The 25,058-nt window shown below is 39.4% G+C and overlaps 3 protein-coding genes and 1 long non-coding RNA gene across 6 annotated transcripts in view; 1 reads left to right on the top strand and 3 right to left on the bottom strand.

Moving 5' to 3' along the window:
- Positions 1-3,682: 3,682 nt before the first annotated feature.
- Positions 3,683-25,058, bottom strand: part of LOC121887964 (cell adhesion molecule 3-like) — a 31,912-nt gene continuing 10,536 nt past the window's right edge. Inside the window, exon 7 of the mRNA XM_042399153.1 lies at positions 3,683-4,797. Within this exon, the coding sequence (XP_042255087.1) occupies positions 4,588-4,797 (210 nt within the window). The 3' untranslated portion in view covers positions 3,683-4,587. The remainder of the gene's footprint in view (positions 4,798-25,058) is intronic.
- Positions 10,894-12,187, top strand: LOC121887976. Its single transcript, XR_006093104.1, has 3 exons — positions 10,894-10,983; positions 11,133-11,212; positions 12,107-12,187. It is a non-coding gene; the product is annotated as an uncharacterized LOC121887976 (long non-coding RNA).
- Positions 11,008-12,558, bottom strand: LOC121887971 (myelin-associated glycoprotein-like). Its single transcript, XM_042399162.1, has 3 exons — positions 12,480-12,558; positions 11,872-12,255; positions 11,008-11,378 (listed from the first exon to the last, which is right to left on the bottom strand). The coding sequence occupies exons 1-3, from the start codon at positions 12,541-12,543 to the stop codon at positions 11,008-11,010; spliced, it is 819 nt and encodes a 272-aa protein (XP_042255096.1). The 5' UTR covers positions 12,544-12,558.
- On the bottom strand, positions 14,994-22,851 carry LOC121887970 (vascular cell adhesion protein 1-like). Of its 3 annotated transcripts, none has more exons than XM_042399158.1 (8): positions 20,370-22,851; positions 19,943-20,018; positions 19,311-19,694; positions 18,413-18,718; positions 18,058-18,312; positions 17,835-17,931; positions 15,632-15,689; positions 14,994-15,309 (listed from the first exon to the last, which is right to left on the bottom strand). In XM_042399158.1, the coding sequence occupies exons 2-8, from the start codon at positions 20,013-20,015 to the stop codon at positions 15,289-15,291; spliced, it is 1,194 nt and encodes a 397-aa protein (XP_042255092.1). In that variant the 5' UTR covers positions 20,016-20,018; positions 20,370-22,851; the 3' UTR covers positions 14,994-15,288. The 3 variants fall into 3 exon arrangements, with proteins under 3 accessions (XP_042255092.1, XP_042255094.1, XP_042255095.1); XM_042399160.1 differs by having other exon boundaries at positions 17,835-17,928; XM_042399161.1 differs by having other exon boundaries at positions 14,994-15,689.

Genomic DNA, 25,058 nt, shown 5'->3' with positions numbered 1-25,058 from the left:
CTCCCAAACAATATCAGTCGGTCAGATGGCCAGAATTGCAGCAGCAGCTTCCAAGTGAAACTGCTAAATACTGACCAAGACCCACAGTCCTGTGATACATAATGAAATATTAAATTAAAACAAAAATGACTACTACCAAAATAAATATAACTAGCTAGATGTGAGATTGTGACCTGTTATTGACTTTATTTTATTATTGCAGTTATATTTTGGGTTGTTGTGTTTTGAGTTGCATGCATTACAACCTATGTTTGCTTGTTTTGTCTTGGTTTAGTTATGATTATTTATATAAATTTTATTATGGTTTTCTAACTTTTTTGCATGTATTGTTTTGAATTTTAGTGTGTGTAGTTTGTGTTGATTTCCACATGGCCACATGCCATCAGTAAAACTGAACACACTTGTAAGGAGGTAATCAGCGGGGCGGGAGCACAGATAAGAGTCATCATTGCTGCCGGAGGAGTGAAGGAAGGAAGGAAGCGGGAGTGGAGGACGGGAAAGCACGAGTCTGGAGGGACTACGGCGGAAGGCTGAGGAGGGGGAGCAGCAGTCAACCCTGCCTGCGGTCGCGGTAAAAGCCAGATGTGGGCGGCTGTGCCGATGGCAATGTGAGTATCTTTCTTTCCCCTTTGCGTACCTAGGGGCGTACCATGGGGGAAGTGGGGAGAGAGAGGGAGAGGGCCCGAGCTGCCTCACCACGGCGAAAAGGGACCGTGGGCGGGGTGATGCTCCCCAGCTCCCTAGAGCGCCGTTCTCCTCCAGACGACCAGAGGACGTCCAGGTGAGGGAGTGGAGCCGACGAGCAGTCCGAGGAGCTGAGGAATCAAGTTATTCCCATGGGCGTCGCAGCCAAAGGTGTTAAGGGTGTTGTAACACCCGCACTTTCACAGAAACATAATTCTTTTGTAACTTTGTCTTGTTATGTGATGTGTCAGCTCAGCTAACATCATTGAACATAAATGAAGTAGGCTATCCTAAATGTAAGCCAGGTGGCAAATTTGGTTTTTAGTTACTTCTGTTGTCGTTTTTAAATAGTTATAGACAAAGGTGAGCATTCATATTTTCAGATGTGTAACATCTGTCTGTCTTATGGCAATGTGTTGCTTAATGGTAAAGTCTTAACGACCAAATTAATGTTTATTAGCATGCTAATCACTAATCGTGAGTTAAGCTAATCGCTAATTAGCCACCATGCTGGGCGGACTTCAGCAAGAATATGTACAATATGTACTGGTCAGAAATGACTCTTACTGATTTGTTACCAGGGTTCAATTTGTTTTGCATCTATAAGTATCCATTTCATTTTAATGGAAGTGTAAGTTTCATTTCATGTCTATAAGGTATGTAAGGAAGTAGAATAAAGATACTCTGTGATTATCTTAAGTATAATAAGGATAGCTATGCTCCAGTACAGCAATTCATACAAACAACTGGATGTAAGTAGTAAACTGCCCTGTAAACTGTAAACATGTCCCACCCCTAGAACCTCCACACTTTTAAAATCGCTGCTCCACCCCTGGACATCAGGGATACATCCACCATACGTCCACAGAAAGACACGACCCGTCACACTAGGCTCTCTCCTGGGTGGCTTTTTTTTTTTTTTACAAACCTCTTCCCTGGTCATATACATACGAATCAGGTAGCGTCTGAAAGCTCAGGGGAGGTGAGAGTTTATGGTGCCTAAGCTGGCTACTACACACGGGGACCTAGAAACAAAACACCCATTTACTACACGCAACATAATAAAATTGCGGAGCGAGAGAGGAGTGAACCTACTGACACCAGTCCGTGAGAGGGTCATCTCTGAGGGAGGCGAGTACAGCACAGGACCAGCACAGAAACTACTCCCATACCTGCAGCAGTTGCGGAAATCCGGTGAACTGAACGCACCACCTGCGTCAAGGGAGCGCTCAAAAAACAACTACCTTACAGAAGTGCGGGGGGCAAAAAGTTTCCGTGTGCGTGTGTGTTTCTGCGGACACAGACGCACTCCACACGTGCGCACTAATAAACATGGTTGCAGCGTGATAATTTTCCAGAATTGTGAATATTACCGCTGAAGTGTTTTTCTGACCAGCCTTTAAATGCAATAATCTATTATTCCAACCGGACTGCCGGATCATAGTTCATTGTCTCACCGACTCTTCAAACAACACGCCCGCACCAACGCAGCCCCTTATCGTTTTTTTCACCATAAGGGCTTCTTTATTACAAACAATTCCAACATATAAACCTGGAATCTGTGTGTAACAGCTGACCTCTTTATATAAAGTCAATGGTGTTGATGTGTAGCAGAGCACAGAACATTAATTACCGTCAGATCCTGACTTATCCTTTTAATGAAGTTACTGCTACTGTGCTACGTGCGTAAATGCGCACATCACTCTCTCAATTTAAAGACGCACATATCGTTTCTGTGGCTGTGTGATGCTGTAGGTGTTTAATAAGGTCAAAGGAAAGAATGTGACACACAGCAGCTGTGAGCTAAAAACAGAACATCAGTACTAATGTTTCTGCGAAATCCCGGATACATTCAGTGACACCTGAATGATATTGTAGTGAAGTTGGGTTGTAATATTCTGCGACGGTGTTGACAATAAATTAAAGACTATGGGTTTCACCTGATCTGGACTGTTGCCGCTGACAAAGACTCGGTGAGCCGATTGTTCTCAGCTGGCCTTGATTGTGGAGGTGGCGAACTGGTAAAGGGGCTGTCGAGAGAGCGGGAGTGAGTCCTGGGGAGCGGAGCATGTATGTCGCAGGTAGTTTGCCCGGCGAAGCTACTGATACTGCACTCACGGTAGGGGGGCGGGTGCCGTTCGTAGCCGTCTAGGGCTGCCGGCGGCGAAGGCAGATAGGACAGGGGGAGATGTTCCTGTGGTAGGGCTGAGTTTAGTCAGGGACTGGGGAACACTAGGAGTGCCCTGCCGCTTCCCAGCTTTATGTTGGAGCGTCTGACACGCTGTCAGCCGCTCCGCTGTTCCGGTGCTGGACCGACAATTCCCCCACGGGCTCTTGCTGCATATGGGCCGTGTTGGACCAGCGCCATAAGCCTAGACCCCAGGGGAGGGTCTCGTTTGACCGGACAGTTTAAGTTGTCATTTTAAATAAGGACATTTTAAGTGTTTTTGTGTTTAGTTTTGTCTGTTACTGTCCTGGTTTATTCTATGGTTATTTGTGACTTTTTATAGATCTTAAGAGCAGCAGCAGTGTATTGGTGGCAACCGAGGCAAACTGGGGGAAAGATAGCTGATAGGTATGGGGGAGATACATGTCTGTCTCGGCTAGGTTGGTCTGCACGCCCCATAGTGGTGTGAGATCAAGTTTGCCTATTTAGGGTGGAATCGTGTGGTTTTCACTGCGTTAAGTCTAATGTGTTTTCTTAAATGCTTCTTGCAACAGGACGTGTGGGTGTGTGTGTACCCACCTGTCAGCTGTTACAGTGTGTTACTTGTGTGGGGTGGTTTTGTGTGCTGTGACACTCAAGGCGGCTGTTTAGCTGGGGGACAGACTGTCTGAGGGGGGTATGTTATAGCTTGGCCAGTATTATCCTCGGTCCATGAAAATGCTATTGTCTGAACTCATTGCTGTAAAATAAAGTCTTTTATATATATATATATATATATATATATATATATATATATATATATATATATATATATATTGTTGTCAGTGTGTAACTTTCTCAGATCTCTGACACCAGACCATACCGGGGAAAAAGGTGGTGGCAGCAGTAACTTTTCAGCCAGTCCAGTATTAAATATTCATACCTACAGCCAGGTTTATTACAATATGAATGTAAGATTCAGACATTAATCTGACACGTTTCAGACCTGAGTCACATTAATAGCTGTATTTTGACATTTCAGTAGATTATGTTATAGATGTGAAATACTAGAGAAGTAAAAGAAGCAAAAGGAAGATGTTTTTTGGTTGTGAAGAGCTCTGTTGTAACAGAGTCAACTATGCAGCATATGTATTAAAATTACACAAAATTTGTGAATATTTACATCCTGACGTGCTACTTCTCCAGGGTCAATATGTGGAACATTTAAGACTCAGTACATTGTACCCCTACATTCAATTTTGATGTCCCCCGCCTTTACCTCTCCCCTTTTCTTGTTGTACTTCATGGGAGAGGTAAGCGACGTTGTGCCCTCCCTTTGAATTACGGGTATAAGTTTGTTTATTAGCTTGGACGTCTTGTGCAGTATGCTAACACATTTCTGTTATTTAATTTGTGTAGGAGCCTGAGTTAGCATCACAATTGACCGGAGGGTTTTTTTTATTTACTTCTGTCGTCAGTTGCCGAAAGAAATGGTTGCCTCCATAGACACCCTGGTCTGAGTCTCTTCCTCATAACACAACGCTAGAAACTATCGGTTAAACTGTGATAATGACATTTTTCTGTCCAGGCTCCAGTGTCTTTTTTTATATTAACTGACTAAAAAGAACATTGTGTATAGATAAACATAAAGAAACATTTGATATGAATTCTTCTCAAATGTCTTCCTTTAAACAATAAAACAACTCAGTTTCTCTTCACTTGAGCATACAGGTCCTTTGGGCTGTCAGCAGTGTGTATTAGCTGTTTGTTGGCTCGGACACATTGACCTGTGCATACACTGTATCCAGCTGCTGTCCGCTGTCCTGCACTGAGTCACAGGACGGTTTAGATCCCAGTCTGGAGAAGTCAATCTCTCCGTAATGGATGTCTTCTCCGCCTCTCTCTACTTTTTCTTCTTCTGTTTTACTGGCTGGCTCTTCAACAGCTGGCTCTTCACCTGTTTGACTCTGCAAAAAATTTACCAAACAAGAAAAGTTATGAGGAGCTGGAGGGGGACCTTCATTTGGATTTGGAAAATGATTAATTCAACCTTTGAATTGGCTCCCACTTATATAAAGCAGTGAAGATCAGAACAATCTGCTGTCACTGTACACAGCAACAAAACATCTTATATTGTGTCATAAAAGAGCTAAAAGATCAATTGTCCATTCTTTTGTGTGTTGTTCAGTCTTGGAGAGTGAATACTCATAATCTTCTACCACAGCAGGTTGCTAACATGATGTTTTGTCACATTTGTTGTGTTTCCAAAGTTCAGAATTTTCCCACCTGAGTTTGTTGTGGAGTTGGATTTGTCGACCGGAACCACTTCAAATACACAAGAATGCTGTAAAATAAAGGAAAAATTGTAGATATAATAATGTAGAATGTAGAAACATTTTGATAACACTTGAAATTACAGCTATTATTTACCAATTGTTTAGTAAACAGTATATGAATTAAATAATTACTGTCTGTAAATACAAGTGAAGAAGACCAGAGGTTAGATAATGAAGGGGAAACAAATTTGTGTTTTAAACTTACTTGACAAATTAAACTGTAAGAATTTTTTAAGTACAGTAAAATTATTATTGGATAACAAGACAGGAACAGTGGGGAAAATGGAGTAATAGTGCTTATGTTGCAAATAAATTATTTATGCTATTTAAAAATGTTGTAAATTAATAAAATAATGGGAGCTGTGATGGAAAGTATAATCCACCTGAAGATTAAAAACTTTATAGACTTTATACAGTAAAAACAATAGTGTAGCGAGCTATTCATAAATTCAACAGATAAATGTCAGTATCCCCCTAATACACACAAGCACACACAAAAAGGGGACCCGCTTGTAAAAACTTTGTTCCATAGCTACTAGTGGCCCCAAAGTCCAGGAGATACCTTTAAGATCCCCTCCAGATGTGTTTTAAGATGTATAATAATGCTCTTCTGTTATAGGCCCAAGTAATCTAAACATCAAGGAAAGAGAGTGAGACACTTCACTCTGGTACTTTACTACTTCCTCTTTTCTCAGTTTCTTTCCAAACATGCAGCACAACATCCTGTGGTCTACAGTGACCTCTATTGAGTAAATAGTAACTGAATACACAACTTCTTCTTGAAATAAAAATTTGTCTAATATGTCTAATATGATTTTCCAAATCCAAAAGTTCAATTACCTAATTAAGATCCTTAAAATGACATATACTCCTTATTGTTCATTACATCCAGAATCTATAAATATGCAAATATATATTTTTCATTTCAGAAGTTTAACTGCTGAACACATGATGTTTCCTGCTTCACTGTTAAGTTCATTCTCAGCACTGGAGGCTTCAAGTCTCCTGATCACACTTGTGTAAGTTGTTTACTGGACCATGATTGGCTCCGATCTAGTTGTGATGTCACCATTCATGCTCGTAGATACACACTTTAAGGTTAGCACAGAGAAACTTGAGGAGTTGAAAGTGTCAAACTCTGTACATACAGCACCAGTCAAAAGTTTGGAGACACTTTCTCATTCAAGTGAAGGGAAATGTGTGTCCAAACTTTTAACTGGTGTTGGGCTCATACTCCATGTGCATGAAGAGAAAGGCAGGCCTGCACGCAATCACAAAGCCTGATAACAAAGAAAGGCGCCAAGTCAAACAAAAGAACTCCAAACAGACTTCAACTCCCATCCTGCTCTGCTCAACTCACACCTAGTTGTGAAATCCGGCAGAGTCAAACTCTCGGCTCTCTCCCCTGCTGTGCATCACCGAGAATATAAACACTCCACACGCCCCTTGAAGTACACCTCCCGCTGCCCACACAGCTGATGAAAGGACATGACTCCTGTACGTACATTAAATGTATGTACAGGACATACATACATTAGTCTGCATGATCTCAACCTCACTGGACGAGTAGAGATTTCTCTAACCGCTGTTGCAACCTAGCGCTCCCTGTTTGCCTGCAGAAGGAAGAAAAGAATTTCTACACGAAGATGTGGATAACTTCTATGCCCTGCTGTTTTCAAACTGAGTCGACTCTGCTGTTTTCTCCACAACACCCAGACAGAGACAGAGCGAGAGGACAGCTCCGTCAGGAACCGAGCTGGACCCAAAAGACAGACTGAAACACACCCTACTTGCTTCCTTAAAGCAAAGTAAGAGGCTTAAGTCTGGGGAAAGATAGGTGCATAAAGTGTGTTATTTTCAGCTTTATTGCTGTTGTTTTTGTGAAGTTAAATGGACTGAGTCCCGTTATTGCTGCTGATGATACTGAAGTAGTGTTGTTGTTTGCTGCTTGTCTGGTTGTGTTAACCACACTAAACTGATTTGTGTCTATCTAACTGCTTGGACTGCTTTGTGTTAGCTCACCATCATGTGTGAGACTGTGGGTTGCATTTTATTTGTTGAAATCAGACCATGGCCATCAAATAAGTATGTTTTCATGCCACGTCTCTGTGTAAATAAAAGCAAATACCACCTCTCCTCACAATTGCTGAAATCTTTTATTCTTTGGTGCTTCTACCTCCTTTCCCTCTTACTAACTACACACATACACGCTCCTACATGCACACACACGTGGTGAGCAGATAACTCTGTACCAGAGCTTAGCCCTGTCCCCAAGTTATCTCTTTGTTAGAGACACTTGTTGAGCCGGCAGATGCCATAAACCATTGTCTCTGTTCAAATCTCGCGGTCACACCCACCATCTTGACCAGAAATCTCACATGACATAACACCACATGGTTCAGGTCCGCCATCTTGTTCCTCCTCCTTCCTCTCTCATGCCCCCCACCCCCCACCCCCCGCCACACACGTACACTCACACATACACATCTGTAAGTGCTGTATATTGTCATGCTGTTTATAACCACTGTCATTTATTGTTGCTTGTGTTCATAGTTGTATGACAGATGTTTATTAATTGAAGAGTTATTGATTTATAATTGATATTGCTAAAGTTAATACATTCTGTTGTGCATTTAAAGAGAAGTTTCCTGTGATTGTTTGCATACATACTGTGATAACAGCTTGTTGATGGAGTCAGTGCTCAAATTCAAACCTTCACTGTTCAACTTATAAATGTTAATGTTTCTCAGATACTGACAATTTTAAGGTGAACACAACTTTTTGAGACTGTTTTCACTGTTTGGTTATTAGTTTATTATCAATTCACACTGACGATTTATTGATTTATAATAATTAATAATCATTTTATAACTATTAATTAACTATTAATTATTGCTAATAACCAAACCTGCTCCTAACTGAGTACACTGGTATTATATATGATGTATTATATAAGTTAGCTTCACGGGACTAGGTGAGAATGGACTCTGGATGTTGCTGAGGTGGCTATGGATATAGCTATGGTAGGCTTGGGAAGACCGGCGGCCGAGGATTTTGATTGTGTGGTCCAGGATTCCTTGTCTGGAAGCGGTTGAAGCGACTCCTACTCGGAAGGAGTGACCAGAGGATAATGAAATTCCTGACTTGGACAGAACTTAGCAGAGATGGTGGTGGAACCAGCAGTGTGTGGCTGGATTCGGTGGTTAAGAGTGGGTCTTGAGGAGAAGCATGGTGGGTTAGTCTCTGGTTTACGTAAGTATGAATGAGTTCAAAAGGGCTCACATAAGAGTTTAAACAGAAGAGGAAAATGGGGTGAGAAATGCAGAGCTGGTTGGTTTTGCTTCGTTTGAGGTTAAATCTGAGGATGTCGTAGGTTGTAGGTGGATGAGGTGGTGGTGGATTCTGAGCATCGTAAAATAAACTGAGAATGCTAGGAGGAACATAGATTCAAGTGTTGAGTTAATCGATGGGAACGAGTATCCTGCACGGAGGGTTTGGATACAACAGGTGAGGAGGTCTGCTATCAGGGGTAGATGTTTTGTTGCAAGCAGAGGTTCTGTCTTTCTTAAGCCTTTGATTAACATGTTGTGTGGTGTATTTTCATTAAATGTCATTGGTGTGCTTAAAGACAATATTAAGCTATGCAGATTGATTTTATAAATTTTATAAACAATAAGTGCTAGTGTTTAGAATCCTATTGATGATGTATTTGTAATCTCATGAATCACATTTAATCACGATGTACGTATAGAAGCACGGTAAAAGAATCATAATCATACACTGGAGAAATTTGAGTGTGTTTGTATTACATGTCACTTTGCTTGGGTCTGCATTAAAGTCTTCACCTTTTTTAAAAATACACTCTGGAGGAGATCAAGAAATAAGGATGTAAAGTGACTAGAATAACTAAAAAAATAAAGGCCAGAAGACAACTTGGCAATAATGGTGTAAAATGATCCCCAATACTTATATAAAAAAATTGGACATAACCAGATAGAATTGAATATGCCAGTACATATCCACGACAGCTCAAAACCTGTCTTGAAGAGTTTTGACCAACAACGAGTGACGAAGATAAAATATAATAGTGTAATTGGCCAAAAAATGAGGAGGACGGACGATAGGTGTGACCTATGCCTACCCAAAGGTATAAAAACTATGCCCTGAAGGAAAAAACCTTCAGAGCGACCTGGTTCATCTTGTATGTGCTAATTTGCTCTCCTTTGCATTAAAGAACACTTTGCTGCTTGGACCTCTGACTCCTGATTTTTATCTTCAAAAAGCAGTTTTTGATCAGGTGTTTTCTTCAACTGTCTTCCATCGATTTGACACAACAGTTGACATGTGGGTAAGAAACAGCAATGACATATGCGGTAGCTGGGTGTGAAGGAGCCCCGCACAAGTTGCAAGCCAAGGAAGACCATGCTGCGAAGACGTGGCAGTATAGCTCTGGGTTGAGGGCACCCCAGTAGGTGCCCTGGTTGAACTGCTAGAGGCAACCTGTGGCCTGGGATGTGAGAAGAACATGGTATGTATAAAAACTGGCAAACCGCAGAGCCAAATCCGAGATGGTGTATAGGTAGTCATCCAGCTCGGCCCTGCAGTCTGAACAGCAAGATGAAGGGTGCCTGAGCTGGGCTGCACCATGGGGTGTTGAGATCAACCTAGGACTGGTAATAGCATAAGTGGATGGCTGGAGGAGCTGAGCGAGGTCAACATAGGAACCTGACAATATCTGCTGCCTGAAGGAAGATTAAATGGGAAAGGGTCGTGCAGCCAGAGGGGGACGAACAGGCGGAACGGCGGAGGCCAAGGTGAAATCACAGGTGGTCATGATATTTAAGATGTGCGGAGCAATAGGAATAGGAGGAAATGGAGTGGGTCCAGAAGAGTGAACGTCATGACCCAGGGTTAGACACACCTATATATGAGTGCACAGGTGATTTGGATTAGTGAGGCAAAGGTGTTTGAATTAGTGAGAGAGTGGGTCATGGTCTTGTTCCTGAACTTTAGTTATAATAACTCTTTTTGGTAGGATTGTTATTATTAAGGGGCAATGAGAACATGTCTACACAGTATCATAGCTTCTTCTTTCAGGTGTCTGTACAATGAGAGTCAGTGTATCATATTATATGATGAAGTTCAATAATAAACTTTAATGATATAATAAATAAATAATATAATTTAATGAAGTCAAAAGTGCCACAAGAGATAAACAGGTTAAGATCTGCTAGATCACACATCTGCGCCTTCATCTTGAATGTGGCTGCAGCTGAAATTTCAGCCAGAAACTGAATCATGTTAGCTGCTTTAATGTGTGATACTCACCACACACAGACAACCAGGCAGATGAGTACGATGATCCCAATGATTCCTCCAAGAACCGCCCACCGCTGAAAAGATCCATGAGAATCTGGTCCTGCTCATAGACACAAAAGCAATATAAGTGACTAAACAAAAACAAAGGGTGAATGTGGACATATCATAGCTGGTGCAACCACTTCTGAAGTCCCACATTAGAGTGGATTCAGTACAGTCCTGCATTTACCTTTAATAGTCAGATGGATCCTTGATGACGTCTGATTACCAAGATCATTTGTGGCCACACAGTGATAAACTCCTCCATCTGTCACATTGAAGCTGTAAAAGTCTCCTTCAGATACTTTCATGGGTCCATCTTTGCTGATGTTGAACCAGGTGAAGTTGGCAGCAGGTTTGGCTCTGCTGGAGCAGGTCAGGTTCACCCAGCTACCTGGTGACACCGAACCTGATGGACTGATCCTCGCTGAGGTGTCTTTGGGAGCATCTGAAGAAAATGTGATTATTTTTATTCATTAAAAATCAGCTGACATCCCATAAATCATCATGTTTTGACAGGATCCAATAACAAACTCTGGTTGCCTTACATGAAACACTGAGAGTCACTTTTTCCTTTGCTGACTTAGCATTTTGTCCTTCATTCACAGAGTAGCTGGAAGAACAGGTGATGTTGTATCCGTCGTGCTTGTCAGACAGAGTGATGGTCTTCTGGATTTTAGTCATAAAGGTTCGATCTGCGTTTTCCTCTATTTTGTTGTGAGCGTCTTGTTGGAGATTCCAGGTGAGTTTAGGGGGGGAGTGTGGACAGGGAGTGAAAGCTGAGCAGGTTATAGTGACAGACTCCTTCTCCTTCAGCTCACCTGAGATTTTAATTCTGGGGCTCGGAGGAGAATCTGTGGTTTAAAATCAAACACAGACTTTACTTTACTTTACATGTCAGTGTTAGTTATTTTACAGCTAAACTGAAACAAAATTTTATGTTTCCCCTTAATTTTTACCCATTTGTAAAAACCACATTGAGTATTGTGAGCATTTATTGAGACAGTAACTGTCAAAATCAGTGACTTAAACAAACTAAGACTGATTCATTTAGACTTTGTCCCTCAATGAATATGGAGGATTTGAAATAACTTGATACTGATTAAATGTATGAATATTCAGGTATTATTCAACTGTGAGTCAGGACATTCAAACCAATGACTATGTGTTCACAGGCTGGTTTCTCTCACATTTCACCACAGCTGAGTTTTCTTTGTAGTCTACATCAGATATTTAATTTCACAGTAAAGGTTAGGGCCATGGTGTTTGCTGTTCAGGCCAAAGCTGCAACTGATTTCCTTTTTATTCTAAACAACAATATGACTGGAAAAAAGAAAACTCTCTTACCTTTGACTGTTATTTGAACAGGATCACAAACAGCTGTTGCCCTGAATTCATTGCCCTCAATTCTGAAGTAGTATTTGTCTGTATATGTTGTGTTTAAACTGGAAAACAGAGTGGTGCAGTTTTTCTGACTCAGGTTTCCAGTAATTTTCATTGGATAGGTGTTAACTGTCTGACTACTGTTGAAAATCACATCCTGTGGATAGAGTGCAAATCTGTGGTCATTTTTAATCCACAGTCCAAAGGTTGTTCTGCTGCCATCAAATGTTTTTCCTGGTCCAGCACTAAAGTTACACGGGATTTGCAAACAAGATCCACTCAGTGCTTCTATCTCCAGCGGTGCAGTAATGAAGAGGTGTGGAATATGAGGACAAGCAGCCAAAGCACCTATGAGATCAGAGTCACGATTAACATTAAGTAGAAAAATCTCCAGTTCAGCAGCTGAATGTTGCATGTTTTCTTGTCCTGTTAATAGTTTTAAACTAAAACATTTGACGTTGCAGTCAGGATGTGAACAGTTGTAAGAAATTTCTGGTCTTTCTGCTTTGTTTCAGAGTGTAAATGATTTGAGTTAATGTCTCCAAATAAAACTGAGTGAACAAACAGCTCACCTGTAAGAAAGAAGACACTCAGTAACATGTTGTCTGTCAACATCTTTGTAGACAGGGCTGCCATGAATCACCTGGATTTACAAACACAACAATGCAGGAATATTTTCTTCTTTTAATCAGTTTTTAATAATCGTGCAATTTATTTTAAAGCAAATTATCCTCAAATTCACACATTCAAACCAGGGATGTAAATCTGCATAACTACACTATGAAATATTATATTTAATGTAAATTCTAAATAATACCAAAGTAGTGAGATTATGGTATCTGTTAATGGTAAAATGTTACCATATCTTCTAATTTATGAGGTGCCATTTCTGCTAAACTAAAGCTCAACAAATAATATATATCAAATATTTTCCACTTCAGTTCACAAGATGTAACAGAATATTATAACTCTGGGTTAAAAAGTTAAGGTCTTACCCAACAAATTCACATCAAAAACAGAGCAGCAGTAAAATCCTTTGGTAAATTCAAATGAAATCATTTATCGAGCTGTGCTGTAATGAAACAGACCAACTTCCCTTTTTAGTTTCTAATTTAAGACCTACAGGGCAAGTCCATTTGGTTTTGCTGTAAAGCTGAAGATCAGCTGACCTGAGTGATATGAATATCTGACAAATACAAACAGTTCTCACCCTCACTGCTCACATCCTGTGAGTATTTGAACAGATGGAAATATTGACTTCATGTATTACATATATATTCTAGTTTCCAGTGTTGCTGCTGCTGCTCTTCATTACTGGACTGATGAGAGAACCTCAGTGATGAAGATGCTTCTTTCACTTCACATGTTTTTATATGTGTTATTCTAATTGTTATCATTGAATAAGTGACACAAGTTAGTTTGTGAGTTGTTTCAAAATATAATTGTTACAGAGCCACCATTATGCTGGATGACACATTAAATTAGCAGTTAGCTACACAGCTATCATAACCTTTGTGTATGTGCTCAAACACAAATGATGATGTAAATGACATTCATGTCCCCTCTCAGGATGAAGTGTAATAATAACTTTGGTGAACCACTGACTTTTCATCCAGTGCCGTCATCAGGTCAAAGTTTCATTTCGTCCTGTACTTTGGTTTATAACAAAATACCTGCAGAACTCACCCATCCCATCAGCCTCAGCTGTAATTTGTGTTTAGTACTCATTGGTAAAACTAACAGTCAACATGGTCTATAATACTACAGTAATCAGTGAATTTGTTGTTGAATTAAGCAAATACAATCAATGATGTGTAAATTAAATGAAATAATTAGAGGAGTAGAAAAGTAGGCTTTTCTACTTTCTGTCATTTGATGTCAGCATACATTATTAGAGCAGACGGTTTCTGTGAGAATCACACCCAAAACCTTTTCCTGTTACTGGTGATTCAGACCTTTTCACTATAAATTCAGTTCTATAACACACAAGGAAGTAATTGATATCATTTTTCCCTACACTGGTCTATTTTCATATGAAAATTCTTTTGAATGTATTAAAAATGTTTTAATCTTCATTTTTGCAAACTTAGACACAAACATTTCAAATTAAACATAATCGTGTACTACAGTGTTAATGTGTGTGCAGACCTGCTTCTGGTGTCTTTTAGTCTTGTTCTCCATTTAGAGCTTTGGGAGTTTTATTTGTGTGTATCTGGTATTATATATAACAAATCAGTCAACAGCAGCTGTGTGAGGTCAGCACACACATATGAACAAGCTGATCATTGACATGAAAAAACCTGCAGGATGAGGAAGTTTTGAGCTTCCTGTCTTTGATCAGTAAACAGTGACAATAATTTTTTTCTGTCTAGGCTCCAGTATCTTTTTCTATATTAACTGACTAAAAAGAACATTGTGTATAGATAAACATAAAGAAACATTTGATATGAATTCTTCTCAAATGTCTTTCTTTAAACAATAAAACAACTCTTTTTTTCCTTCACTTAAGCATACAGGTCCTGTCGTGGAAATTTTTCATTGTTGCTGAAGAACCACACAGAGACATAAAAAAAGCATCAAACATTGTTACTTGTTGAAACAGTTGTAGATACTGTACAATCCATCACACCATCAGTAACAATTATACAAATGTCCACACACAAAACACAAAACAAAAATACAGTCATCTTGTATTTTTGGAGAGAAAGCATGTTGTTCAGCTGCCCTTTCCCTAAAGATTGTGCACCCAAACCAGACAGCTTTATACTTATCCAGAAGCAAAGTTAAAAACAGTCCCTAAATGGACACTTCCACAAACTGTTACACCTTCTTACAAACAACTATGGTCATATGCTGATCCCACATAGACCTAATGGTCAATCAATAATTTCAAACAAAGACATCCTTCAAATGTAGCTTATCTAGGTACCTCATGATCCACACAGTCTCTAAAACAGCAGGCTTAAGACGAAGATATCTCGAGCTAACCCCAGAGGTCAGCAAACAATCTTCAAATAGAAAGAAGTTCAAGAGTTCAACTAGCCTAGGAGTAGGATTTCTTCACAAACATGTATACCAGAATGACAATGACATTACATCACATTCAGTTAAAAACAAACATTTTTAACATATATACAAAAGATTTATAAAATGATAACCCATTATTCAATTTTCTCTCACAGTCCTTTGGGCTGTTAGCAGTCTGTGTTAAGCTGTTTGTTGGCTCGGACATGTTGACCTGTGCATACACCCTATCCTGCTGCTGTCTGATGTCCTGCGCTGAGTCAAATGACAGTTTAGGTCTCGGTTTGGGGAAGTCAGTCTCTCCATAATGGATGTCTTCTCCTTTCTCTTCTTTTTCTTCTGTTTTACTGGCTAGCTCTAAACTGGCTGGCTAACTGGCTACAAAAAAATTTTACCAAACAGGAAAAATTATGAGGAGAGGGGAGGGGGAACTTCATCTAGATTTGGAAAATAATTAATTCAACCTCTGACTTGGCTCCCACTTATATAAAGCAGATAAGATCAGAACAATCTGCTGTCACTGTATGCAGCAACAAAACATCTTATATTGTGTCACAAAAGACCTAAAGGATCAATTGTCCATTCTTTTGTGTGTTGTTCAGTCTTGGAGAGTGAATACTCATAATCTTCTACCACAGCAGGTTGCTAACATGATGTTTTGTCACATTTGTTGTGTTTTCAAAGTTCAGAATTTTCCCACCTGAGTTTGTTGTGGAGTTGGAATTGTCAACTGGAACCACTTCAAAGACACGAGAATGCTGTAAAATAAAGGAAATAATGTAGATATAATAATGTAGAATGTAGAAACATTTTGGTAACACTTGAAATTACAGCCAATATTAACTAATTGTTTAGTAAACAGTATATGAATTTAATTCTCACTGTCTGTAAATACAAGTGAAGAAGACCAGAGTAGATAATGAAGGGGAAACAAATTTGTGTTTTAAACTTACTTGACAAATTAAACTGTAAGAATTTTTTAGGTACAGCAAAATTATTATTGGATAACAAGACAGGAACAGTGGGGAAAATGGAGTAATAGTGCTTATGTTGCAATCATTTTATGATCATGATCTATTTGAATATGTTTTAAATGTGGAGTAATTACTTTGTTGACATAGTGTATGAGCTATGAAATAGCTGTTTATGTTTTTTTTAAAGTGATGATAAAATAGTGGGAGCTGTGATGGGATCCAAAGCATAATCCACCTGAAGATTAAAAACTTTATAGACTTTACAAAGTAAAAACAATAGTGTGGCGAGCTATTCATAAATTCAACAAATAAATGTCAGTTTTCTCTTCATTTTTACATGTGCTAAATAAAAAACAAAATCGGAGGCCTTAGATGGCCTAATGGTTGAGGTGCGTACCACGCAACCACAACATCCATGGTTCAACTCCCAGCCGCAGGTTCCTTGTTGCATGTTATACCTTCAGACTGTATATAAAGAAGAATGTGGCGAGGTGTGTAGGTTCGCACTGGAGCCAGTTGGGAGCCCAGAGATGTGGTGCCATTGCCCCTGTGACTGCTATCCCCACTAACAATTCACTTGGGATTCGTGAGTACTAACTGAACTTGCACATGCTTTTTGTTTTCTGCTCATGTCAGAGTGAAGCGGCCATTTAAGTTTTTAGGCCTCACCACACCCCAGCTTCAAATCAGGCCTGCAACAGGGTTAAATTATTGAATAAAGAGGGAAGGTGTGCGTGTGTGTGGGCCCACAGGTAAACATTGAGTGATTTTGGGTTGTGTATGAAATTAAAAATTTTGTTTTTGTTAACATTAACCATATTCGAAGGGTAATTTTCTGTTCAAGAGGCATTTGATAGGTAACTATTTTGATTTAAGGTATATATATATATATATATATATATATATATATATATATAGTGCTATTTAAAAGTGTACTCATTCTAATTAAAAGAAAGTTAAAAGATACTTTGATTTAAAGAATAGTTAAAAGGTACTTATTCTGATTAAAAGAGGTATAAAGTTATAAAATTGATTTTTGAAATTTAAAGGAAAAGGTTTAAAACTAAAGAAACTTGATATTTCATTTTATACACTTATTTATAACATTTTGAGTATTTTTTTATATTTTATTTTATAAAGAAAGAGTTATCAAATTTTATTATCTCATTTTGTAAATAAATACCTGTATCAGGATTATTGCATTTAAAGTTAGTACAGTTGTGTGGTGTCCATATTAATTTTGTTGAGTAAGATTAGGAATAAAGATTTGTGGTAAAACTCAAAAGAGGCAAGTTGAAGGATAATAATACATATAACAGTTCAGCAATGAACTCAGGCCCTGTCCCATTGTACTACACACTCAAGCATAATTATAACACAGCTACATGGGGCCTGAATTACATAAACATCAAGGAAAGAGAGTGAGACACTTGACTCTGGTACTTTACTACTACCTCTTTTCTCAGTTTCTTACCAAACATGCAGCACAACATCCTATGGTCTACAGTGACCTCTAGTGAGTAAATAGTAACTGATTACACATCTTCTTGTAATAGTAATTTGTGTCAAATATGTTTTTTCATCACCAAAAGTTAAATTACCTCATTAAGATCCTTAAAATGACATATACTCCTTATTCTTCATTAAATCAGATTCTATGAACATACAAATATATATTTTTCATTTCAGAAGTTTAACTGCTGAAACACAAGATGTTTCCTACTTCACTGTAAAGTTCATTCTCATCACTGGAGGCTTCAAGTCTCCTGATCGCACTTGTGTAAGTTGTTTACTGGACCATGATTGGCTCCAAACTAGTTGTGATATCATCAATCATGCTCGTAGGTACACGCCTTAAACTCAGATTTAAGGTGAGCACAGAGAAAGTTCAGCCATGTCATGTTAGCTGCTTAAATGTGTGATACTCACCACACACAGACAACCAGGCAGATGAGTACGATGATCCCAAACATTCCTCCAAGAATCGCCCCCCACTGAAAAGATTCATGAGGCATTTCTGGTCCTGCTTATAGACACAAAAGCAATATAAGTGACTAAACAAAAACAAAGGTTGAATTTGGACATATCATAGCTGGTGCAACCACTTCTGGAGTCCCATATTAGAGTGCATTCAGTTCAGTCCTGCATTTACCTTTAATAGTCAGATGGATCTCTGACGTCTGATTACCAAGATCATTTGTGGCCACACAGTGATAAACTCCTCCATCTGTCACATTGAAGCTGTAAAAGTCTCCTTCAGATACTTTCATGGTTCCATCTTTGCTGATGTTGAACCAGGTGAAGTTGGCAGCAGGTTTGGCTCTGCTGGAGCAGGTCAGGTTCACCCAGCTACCTGGTGACACCAAACCTGATGGACTGATCCTCACTGAGGTGTCTTTGGGAGCATCTGAAGAAAATGTGATTATTTTTATTCCTTAAAAATCAGCTGACATCCCATAAATCATCATGTTTAAACAGGATCCAATAACAAACTCTGGTTGCCTTACATGAAACACTGAGAGTCACTTTTTCCTCTGCTGACTTAGCATTTTGTCCTTCATTCACAGAGTAGTTGGAAGAACAGGTGATGTTGTATCCGTCGTGCTTGTCAGACAGAGTGATGGTCGTCTGGATTTTAGTCGTAAAGGTTCGATCTGCGTTTTCCTCTATTTTGTTGTGAGCGTCTTGTTGGAGATTCCAGGTGAGTTTAGGAGGGGAGTGTGGACAGGGAGTGAAAGCTGAGCAGGTTATAGTTACAGACTCCTTCTCCTTCAGCTCACCTGAGATTTCAATTCTGGGGCTCGGAGGAGAATCTGTGGTTAAAATCAAACACAGACTTTACACTACATGTCAGTGTTAGTTATTTTATAGCTAAACTGAAGCAAAATTTTATGTTTCCCCTTAACTTTTACCCACTTGTAAAAACCACATCATGGGACATGAAACTATCAGAGGTTGTTGAGTATTGTGAGCATTCATTGAGACAGTAACTGTCAGAATCTGCAATTTAAATAAACTAAGACTAATTAATTTAGACTTTGTTCCTCAACGGAGGAGTTAAAATAACTCAAGACATGACTGATTACCTATTTCATACACAAACAGTAGTGTCTATTACTGTTTAGTTGTGCAGACAATATTAATAAAGATTTCTTCAAATGTATAAATATTCAAGTTTTCAGGTTATTCAACTGTGAGTCAGGACATTCAAACCAATGACTATGTGTTCACAGGCTGGTTTCTCTCACATTTCACCACAGCTGAGTTTTCTTTGTAGTCTGCATCAGATATTTAATTTCACAGTAAAGGTTAGGGCCATGGTGTTTGCTGTTCAGGCCAAAGCTGCAACTGATTTCCTTTTTATTCTAAACAACAATATGACTGAAAAAAAGAAAACTCTCTTACCTTTGACTGTTATTTGAACAGGGTCACAAAAAGCTGTTTCACTGAATGGTCCGTTCTCAATTCTAAAGAAGTATTTGTCTAAATATGTTGTGATTAAACTGGAAAACAGAGTGGTGCAGTCGTTCTGACTCAGGTTTCCAGTAATGTTCATTGGATAGGTGTTAACTGTCTGACCACTGTTGAAAATCACATTTCTTGGATAGCTTTTAAATCTGTGGTCATTTTTAATCCACACTCCAAAGGTTGTTCTGCTGCCATCAAATGTTTTTCCTGGTCCAGCACTAAAGTTACACGGGATTTGCAAACAAGATCCACTCAGTGCTTCTATCTCCAGCGGTGCAGTAATGAAGAGGTGTGGAATATGAGGACAAGCAGCCAAAGCACCTATGAGATCAGAGTCATGATTAACATAAAGTAGAAAAATCTCCATGATGAGATGGTTCATGATACAATAAATACAGTTCAGCAGCTGTATGTTGCATGTTTTCTTGTCCTGTTAACAGTTTTAAAACTTGACGTTGCAGTCAGGATGTGAACAGTTGTAAGAAATTTCTGGTCTTTCTGCTTTGTTTCAGAGTGTAAATGATTTGAGTTAATGTCTCAAAATAAAACTGAGTGAACAAACAGCTCACCTGTAAGAAAGAAGACACTCAGTAACATGTTGTCTGTCAACATCTTTGTAGACAGGGCTGCCATGAATCTCATCACCTGGATTTACAAACACAACAATGTAGGAATATTTTGTTCTTTTAATCATGTTATGGAGTTTTGATTTATTATATTAAAACCAATTAGTCTCTTAAAATTCACTCATTCAAACAAGGGATGTAAATCTGCAGAACTATGAAATATTATATTTGATTTAAATTCTACATAATACCAAAGTAGTGAGATTATGGTATCTGTTAATGATAAAATGGTACAGTGACCTCTCATTTATTAGGTGCCATTTCTACTAAACTAAACAAATAATAGGAAATAAGTTATTATCTCAAATATTTCCCACTTCAGAGGAGTAACAGAATAATATAACTCTGGGTTAAAAAGTTAAGGTCTTACCCAACAAGCTCACATCAAAAACAGCAGTAAGGTCCTTTGGTATATTCAAATGAAATCGTTCAGTTCATTAAGCTGTGCTGTAATGTAACAGACCAACTTCCCTTTTTAGCTTTTGTGATATAAATCAGATTCGACTTCCTGTGTTTGAAGACCCACAGAGCAAGTCCATTTGGTTTTGTTGTAAAACTGAAGATCAGCTGACCCGAGTGATATAAATATTTGACAAATATAAGCAGTTCTCACCCTCACAGCTCACATCTTGTGAGTATTTTAACCCATTTGAACAGATTAAAATATAGACTTCATGTATTACATACATACATTCTATGGGGAACTGGCCAGGGGCCTGTTTCGAAAAGCAGGTTCAGCAAGCTCTGAGTCTAACCCTGAACTCTGAGTTGATGAACCCTGAGATGGGAATGCTGCAAAGCCAAAATCAAGGCTAGCGTTTCCTTTTCAATTACTGAATAATTCAGCTGATGTTTATTAAATTTCCTTGAAAAGAAATAAATCCACTCCTAAATCATCAGGCTGTAACAGCACTGCCCCTGTACCCACATAACTTGCATCTACCTCCAGTTTGAAAAGTTTTTTCTGCTGTGGAGCAGAACAGGAGCGTTACAGATGAGTGCTTTAACACTCTCAAAAGCCTTCTGACACTCTGAAGACCACACATATTTGGCCTTAGCCTTTAACAAGTCAGTAAGGGGCACAATAACAGTAGAAAAATTCCCACAAACTAGTCCCAAAAAACGCTCCTTCTTAGTTGTGGGCGGCGCATAGTCATCAATAGCCTGCCCTTTTGCACGCACCAGACACACTCTGCCTTGCCCCACCATGTGACCCAAATAAGAAACTGTGGTCTTTGCAAACTCACACTTGGTGAAGATAACAATCAGATGTGCATAAGCCAAGCGGTCAAACAACCTCTCAATGCAGTCAAGATGGATATCCCAATCATCAGAATAGATGACCACATCATCCAGATACACCGAGCAACCTTCCAGTTCTCCAACAAACCTGTTCATCAGGCGCTGAAAGGTTGCTGGCTCATTCCGCAAACCAAAAGGCATCACACTATAAGAATATAACCCTGTGGGTATAATGAACGCAGCAATCTCTTGTGCTTTCTCAGACAATGGAACCTGCCAAACATCAAGTAAGACCATCTGTACGTCCATCTCAACATTGAAGGAAACGGTCCTGGCCAGATGGATCTTCTGGGGTTCCTAACCGCCCAGATGGCGGCCTTTTCTCCCCGCTGAGTTCGAGAGGAGGTTCCGGGTGCACTGGGCCAGTGTTGACGGGCTTAAGAGGAGTTTCCACTCTCTGGCCACTGGGATCCTGGATGAGATTGCTACATAGGACTGTCATCCAAGGCCGTTTATCGTACCACAGAGCATGCCTGTCAAAAACTGCGTCAAGTTCAAACAGTGTTTCATCAGCAAAAACACCTGGGTTGTGTTTCATGGAGTGCTTTTTGGACTACTGTTGGTACTCATTGCTGTATTGCCTGTATGTGTCTGTCTGGCCAGAGCAATCAACACTGATGGAAAACCACTGGGACACTGAGTGATTGAGCTTGGGACAAATGCTGGCTCATGGCCATTTGACACTCCTACAGTGACTTTTCATCATAACTTACTGGGATATTTTGCAATGTATTCCTCTGTCCTGCGACACGGACAAGCCCAGGTACCAGAGCGAAACACTGATCCAGTGGACAGGTCATCTGCCACCCCATTTCGGAGAATAGCAGGTCTCCTCTTCATGCTGATCCTGCTCTCCGGAGATGTTCAACTAAATCCTGAACCAGTGACCCATGGAGTGCTGCAGAACTTCAATGCTGATTTGTGCCCGAGTGTGTCTGGGACTCCTCTGGTGCCAGTGATGAATGAATAGCAACTTTCTAAGCTGGGCTTCTCCCTTAACAGACTAAACTTTGTTAACACAAGGCATGACGTCTCAATGAATGACTTTTCACTACCAGGCTGTGGAAACCTTGATAGGTCCAGTGTCTCTCTCACAAAACCTGCTACTGACACCACTGTGTGTCAAAACCCTGCAGTGAGGAGGCAGAGGTTATTCAAAACCTTCCAAACTGTCAATCATGCAAAAGTCTTATGGACCCGAAGCTGAAACCAAGGGGGCTATTGAATGGACATTTTAAAATCAGAAGCATTACTGCAAAGAGCAATCAGCTAACTCATCTTGTGTCTGACTCAAATCTGGACTTTCTCTGTCTGACTGAAACATGGTTGAAACAAACAACTCCTGCAAGTGTGTTCACGGTGCCTGGATACCAATGTTTCAGAAGAGACAGACCTGATGGAAGAGGAGGAGGGGTGCTTTTTTTTATGTGAGAGACAACATCAAATGTGAACGTGTGGTTTATAATGTAGGTAACACGTTAGAATATGTTATCCCAGCAAATGTCTTTTAACATCATAGGTATCTATAGGCCCCCTTCTGCAGATGACACTTTCTGTGATCAATTCACAGAAGTCTTGAAAGAGTGCAATCTCAACAAAGAATTATTACTTATGGGTGATTTTAATGTGAACTGGGAGGATAAAACTAAGAGGAAAAAACTAAAAATGATCAGAGAAATTCCAACTAGAACAACTAGTAAAAGGCCGAACTAGGATTGCAAAATGTTCCAGTACATAAATTGATCTGATATTTACTAACAAACCAGAAAGAATAACTAAAAGTTATAATTGAATCACTGGCTTATCAGATCATAACCCAGGGGCATCGCAGCCGTGGGTGTTAAGGGTGTTGTGACACCCGCACTTTCACAGAAACATAATTCCACCCCCCACCCCCAACTCATCAGGCCAGGGAAGAGTAAACAGTTGAAGTATAGTACAGTTACATTTGTGCATTCAGCAACGCTGCTTCTGTTACTCATTGCTGGCTGTGATAACAGATTAGAGAACAACAGATCAGAGGTATGAAACAGATATTTAACTAGTTAGTAATGTAGAATTTTCTTTTGTAACTTTGTCTGATTATGCAATGTGTCAGTTCAGCTAACATCATTGAACATAAATGAAGTAGGTTATCCTAAATGTAAGCCAGGTGGCAAATTTGGTTTTTGGTTACTTCTGTTGTCATTTTTAAATAGTTATAGACAAAGGTGAGCATGCATATTTAAGATGTGTAACATCTGTCTGTCTTATGGCAATGTGTTGCCTGCCTTATGGTAAAGTCTTAACGACCAAATTAATGTTAATTAGCATGCTAATCGCTAATCGTGAGTTAAACTAATCGCTAATTAGCCACCATGCTGGGCGGACTTCAGCAAGAATAAGTACAAGTTACCTCTGTGTCCAGAATGTAAACTCACATAGTTCATGCTGTTTTAAGCTAAATGTCAAAGGAATATATTGCTTTAGACGTCATAGTTTTTCCTTATGTTAGGGAGTAATGTGTGTTTTGCATTTAATATAAGTTAGAATGAGCTATAGTTTGTATTGTATATTAAAGATAGACCACAGCAATATTGCTATTTATTATTGAACTTAATAAGGGTTCAGATGGTTGTAGCTGTGGCCTGTGAGAGCTAGTTGTTCTCTGCACTCATTAGCCTCAAATCACCTGCTTATGTGATATTCTCCTGTTAGCTTTGAGGTGGACTTCAGGTGAAGAGGGACCGCTTGTTTTCTGTGGCTGTTGGAGAGGAACTGACGCCTGCTGATACAAAACCTCCTGGACAACTTTTAGTATTTCATTTCCCAATTAAAGACAATTAAAGGGCCCCTTTGGATTCCTACTAAAAGAGACTTTTTGAAGATTGAAGACAGTTTAGGTTGCACTAGTCCATGAACTGGTCAGAAATGACTCTTACTGATACTGATTTGTTTCAAGGGTTCAATTTGTTTTGCATCTATAAGTATCCATTTCATTTTAATGGAAGTGTAAGTTTCCTTTAATTTCATGTCTATAAGATATGTAAGGAAGTAGAATAAAGATACTCTGTGATTATCTTAAATATAATAAGGATAGCTATGCTCCAACAGCAATTCATACAAACAACTGTATGTAAGTAGTAAACTGCTATGAGACCCTAAATACATTCTGCTGAGTTGTTACACTCATATGGTCTCAGTAATTATTAACGGCAGTTCAAACTAGAAGAGACACTGACATGCTGATTTATAAAGGTTTGAGGAACAAAGTTATCCAAGAGCTAAGAGAAGCTAAATCTCGTTTTTATCTCAATATTTTGAATGAGGCAAAAGGCAACAGTAAATTGATCTGGAAAAACATTGATTATCCCACAAGGAGGGACCCAAAATTTCAAATTGGCCTTCACTGTCTCTTTAGCTCTTTCAATCACCCACATCAAAATTGTAAAACTCAGATGAGCCTCTGTGCACTGATCCAAAAACCTTTCAGATGGCGCCTGCACAAACGCTCTCACAATCTTCTCCATAACTTACCAATATTCACAACAAGAGAATAGAGGAAAAACGTGTTAACCCCCCAGTGCACACATGAGGAATAGGCAGTCTCCAATCAGAGCTTCCCCACTAGCTGACTGCCTTAAAAACTAGCTACATAACTCCTCCTCCAGAAAACTGGCAACTTACATTCCTATGCCTCAGCAAATATCCACAGTTCATAGATGACAGTTGCAGGATGAAAAACACTTCCCTTCAACCACAAATCAGAAAAATGCGT

This window comes from Thunnus maccoyii, chromosome 21, assembly GCF_910596095.1.
Source record: "Thunnus maccoyii chromosome 21, fThuMac1.1, whole genome shotgun sequence".
Taxonomy (NCBI): Eukaryota; Metazoa; Chordata; class Actinopteri; order Scombriformes; family Scombridae; genus Thunnus; species Thunnus maccoyii.
Note: the sequence above shows the minus strand (reverse complement) of the source record. Positions and strands in the feature narration are given on the sequence as shown.

Bases quoted from the DNA above. Each gene is read 5' to 3' on its own strand.
- LOC121887970 (XM_042399158.1), bottom strand. From the start codon at position 20,015: ATGAGATTCATGGCAGCCCTGTCTACAAAGATGTTGACAGACAACATG. The intron at 18,313-18,412 runs GTAAGGCAACCA...CATTTTCTTCAG, and splicing joins AGTGACTCTCAGTGTTTCAT to ATGCTCCCAAAGACACCTCA. The intron at 17,932-18,057 runs GTAAATGCAGGA...TGTGTCTATAAG, and splicing joins GATCCATCTGACTATTAAAG to CAGGACCAGAAATGCCTCAT.
- LOC121887971 (XM_042399162.1), bottom strand. From the start codon at position 12,543: ATGGCAGCCCTGTCTACAAAGATGTTGACAGACAACATGTTACTGAGT. The intron at 12,256-12,479 runs GTGAGCTGTTTG...CTGATCTCATAG, and splicing joins GAGTGTCTTCTTTCTTACAG to GTGCTTTGGCTGCTTGTCCT. The intron at 11,379-11,871 runs GTAAGAGAGTTT...TTTAAACCACAG, and splicing joins TGTTCAAATAACAGTCAAAG to ATTCTCCTCCGAGCCCCAGA.